Genomic DNA, 2,567 nt, shown 5'->3' with positions numbered 1-2,567 from the left:
ACACATCATCACCACCATCATCACCACCATCACAGTCATCACCATCATCATCATCACCACCATCATCACCATCATCATCACCACCATCATCATCATCATCACCATCATCATTATCAACACCATCATCACCATAATCATCACTATTATCATCACCATCATCCATTTATCATAACAGTCACCATCAACATCATCAGTAGTAGCATCATCGTCACCATCATCACAGTCATCATCGTCAGCATCATCATCAGCATTATCACCATCATCATCATCATCATCTCCATCATCATCATCACCACCATCATCACCATCATCATCATCACCACCATCATCATCATCATCACCATCATCATCATCACCAACATCATCACCATCATCATCATCACCACCATCATCACCATCATCATCATCATCACCACCATCATCACCATCATCATCATCATCACCACCATCACAGTCATCATCATCATCATGAACATCATCATCATTATCACCATCATCACCGGAAGTCATCTTCAAAAGACATTCCTTCCTTTGCTGATATTTTGTTCGCTTAGACTTCAACATAAACCTAAATCATGTTATAATAATGGTTTCCTTTTATAGATTTCATATAAGAATGTTGGGAAAACTCAACTGAATTTCCTTCGTCTGCTGAGCGAAAAAGCCGTACAGAACTTCACATATTACTGTAGCAACTCGATCGCCTGGTACGACAAGATTGCGAATTCCTTCGAAAAAGCCATTAGACTGCAAGGCGACAACGATGACGTGTTTGGATACCAAAAGAATCGATTTAACCTCAAAGTTCTTTACGATGGATGTCAGGTAAGTTGGGCACACTATAGTGAGTAAAGAGTTAGCTATGAATCAAGCAAAATGGTGGCAGAGCTCGCCAAAGATGGCGAATATCAAAGGGGGCTGCCGAAGAGAAGGTCCTAAAACAAAATACCGCAATCTTTTATAGTCCTAGGAGTAATTTAGGACAAAAGAGAAAAAAGTTCGAATAAGAGAAGAAAAAGAAAAAGAAAAGTCTGGAAAATGTCTTTACTTTCCTTTGAAATGTTTCGACAGTCAATTCAAAAAATGTTGTCGTCGACCAACTCAAGCCTACGCGACTGGACTGAAAGGAACTCTGGGTAGCAATCATTGAAGCCGAGTTGACTCCATAATTTTATCTGACTAGTTATGCCTGGTTTACAGCACGAACCTTCGTAGGCGAACGGGAAGTGTTGAAGGAGACGTTTTTTAATGCCTTCATATCTTCGAAATTGTGAACTGAATCATAACTACTTTGTTTTTCTTTCCCTAAACCCGAAGACATGCATTTGATGTATTATTATCTTATTACTAGCGGGAACAATTAATTCAGAACAAATATTTAACCGCTTCAGTGATTTTTACCCATATTTCTTTCGGTCCAGTCGCGTAGGCTTGAGCCGATCGACGACAACGTTTTTTGAATTGACTGTATATCACTACCCTCCTCTTCGCTCGTACCCTGCACCTCCCCCCACAACAAACACACAAAGATATTTCATACCTGCTTTCTTATGTAGACCCCTCTTCCCTCCTTCCCCACTTTGCCCATTTATCATACTCTAATATCACCTCCAATTGCTCTCTTATCATCTGTATTTTATCTTATCTTTCGTACAGTCAAAGGAGAAGGATGGAAAAGCAATATTCCAGATAGAAACAGAAGACTTGAACCAAATGCCAATAGTGGACTTTGCTCCTGGAGGAGTCGACGAAGCAGTAGAATTTGGGTTCGAAGTAGGGCCCATTTGCTTTAGTTAGCTTATAGACACACAGAGATTAAAACATCACAGTACAAAACCACAATAACAAAGAATTTATTTCATAATTTTCTCGCTTTTGTTTTTTGCGTTATACAAATAGATTCTCGAAGTGAACCCCTTCTTTGTGAGATGTAATAATAAACGGACCTGTATCAAAGTGTACAATGGTCGTATTCAATGTTCTGTAGCCAATCAGCTTCCTTTTACCTATGTCTTCATTTCCCGCCATTTTTGTGCCGCGCGCGCCACGATTTTGGCGGAAAATTACGTTGATAGGTTATTGAAGAGGAAAATTTGCTAGTCAAAGGTATATTACACTTCAATAAATCTTTAAAACTTTTTATAGGTGAATAATAATAATCATTGCGCTATTCTCATTATTAAATCAATCATGCCTCGTATAAATTAGAATGAAATTTTTGAGTTGAGGCAAACAGTACTATTTGTGTATAAATAAAGGGATGTAGTTTAAGAAACAATTCATCTTGGTACTTGATATGATATTGTATCCCTCCACAAGACTCACGCTTCGCGTTTCCAACGAGATTTCAACTCTTTCCCAATTAGTCTAGCTTTCATAACGAGGTAAAAAAATTCTATAAAGAGAATAACTTTTAATTATTTTTAAACTATTTTATGCGTTTTTCAAACCTCAGTTTTTTAATGTATAAAATCAATTCCCTTCATAGACGCAACGCTCATTTTTGGCCATTTTGAGGCAAAATGCATGGACTATAGCGCATGGTTTTGTTCGATTTTGGGTCATTT

General features: G+C 37.9%; 1 protein-coding gene across 1 annotated transcript in view; it reads left to right on the top strand.

The window, feature by feature from the left end:
• LOC148904601 (collagen alpha-2(I) chain-like) overlaps positions 1 to 1,964 on the top strand; it is a 2,138-nt gene extending 174 nt beyond the window's left edge. The window contains exons 2-3 of the mRNA XM_089025023.1: positions 604 to 825; positions 1,657 to 1,964. Of these exons, the coding sequence (XP_088881149.1) occupies positions 604 to 825; positions 1,657 to 1,797 (363 nt within the window). The 3' untranslated portion in view covers positions 1,798 to 1,964. The remainder of the gene's footprint in view (positions 1 to 603; positions 826 to 1,656) is intronic.
• The last annotated feature ends 603 nt before the right edge of the window (positions 1,965 to 2,567 follow it).

This window comes from Actinia tenebrosa, unplaced genomic scaffold (genome assembly GCF_029948245.1).
Source record: "Actinia tenebrosa isolate PJP-AT-01 unplaced genomic scaffold, QUT_ActTen_1.0 PGA_scaffold9__36_contigs__length_13948895, whole genome shotgun sequence".
NCBI lineage: Eukaryota > Metazoa > Cnidaria > Anthozoa > Actiniaria > Actiniidae > Actinia > Actinia tenebrosa.
Note: the sequence above shows the minus strand (reverse complement) of the source record. Positions and strands in the feature narration are given on the sequence as shown.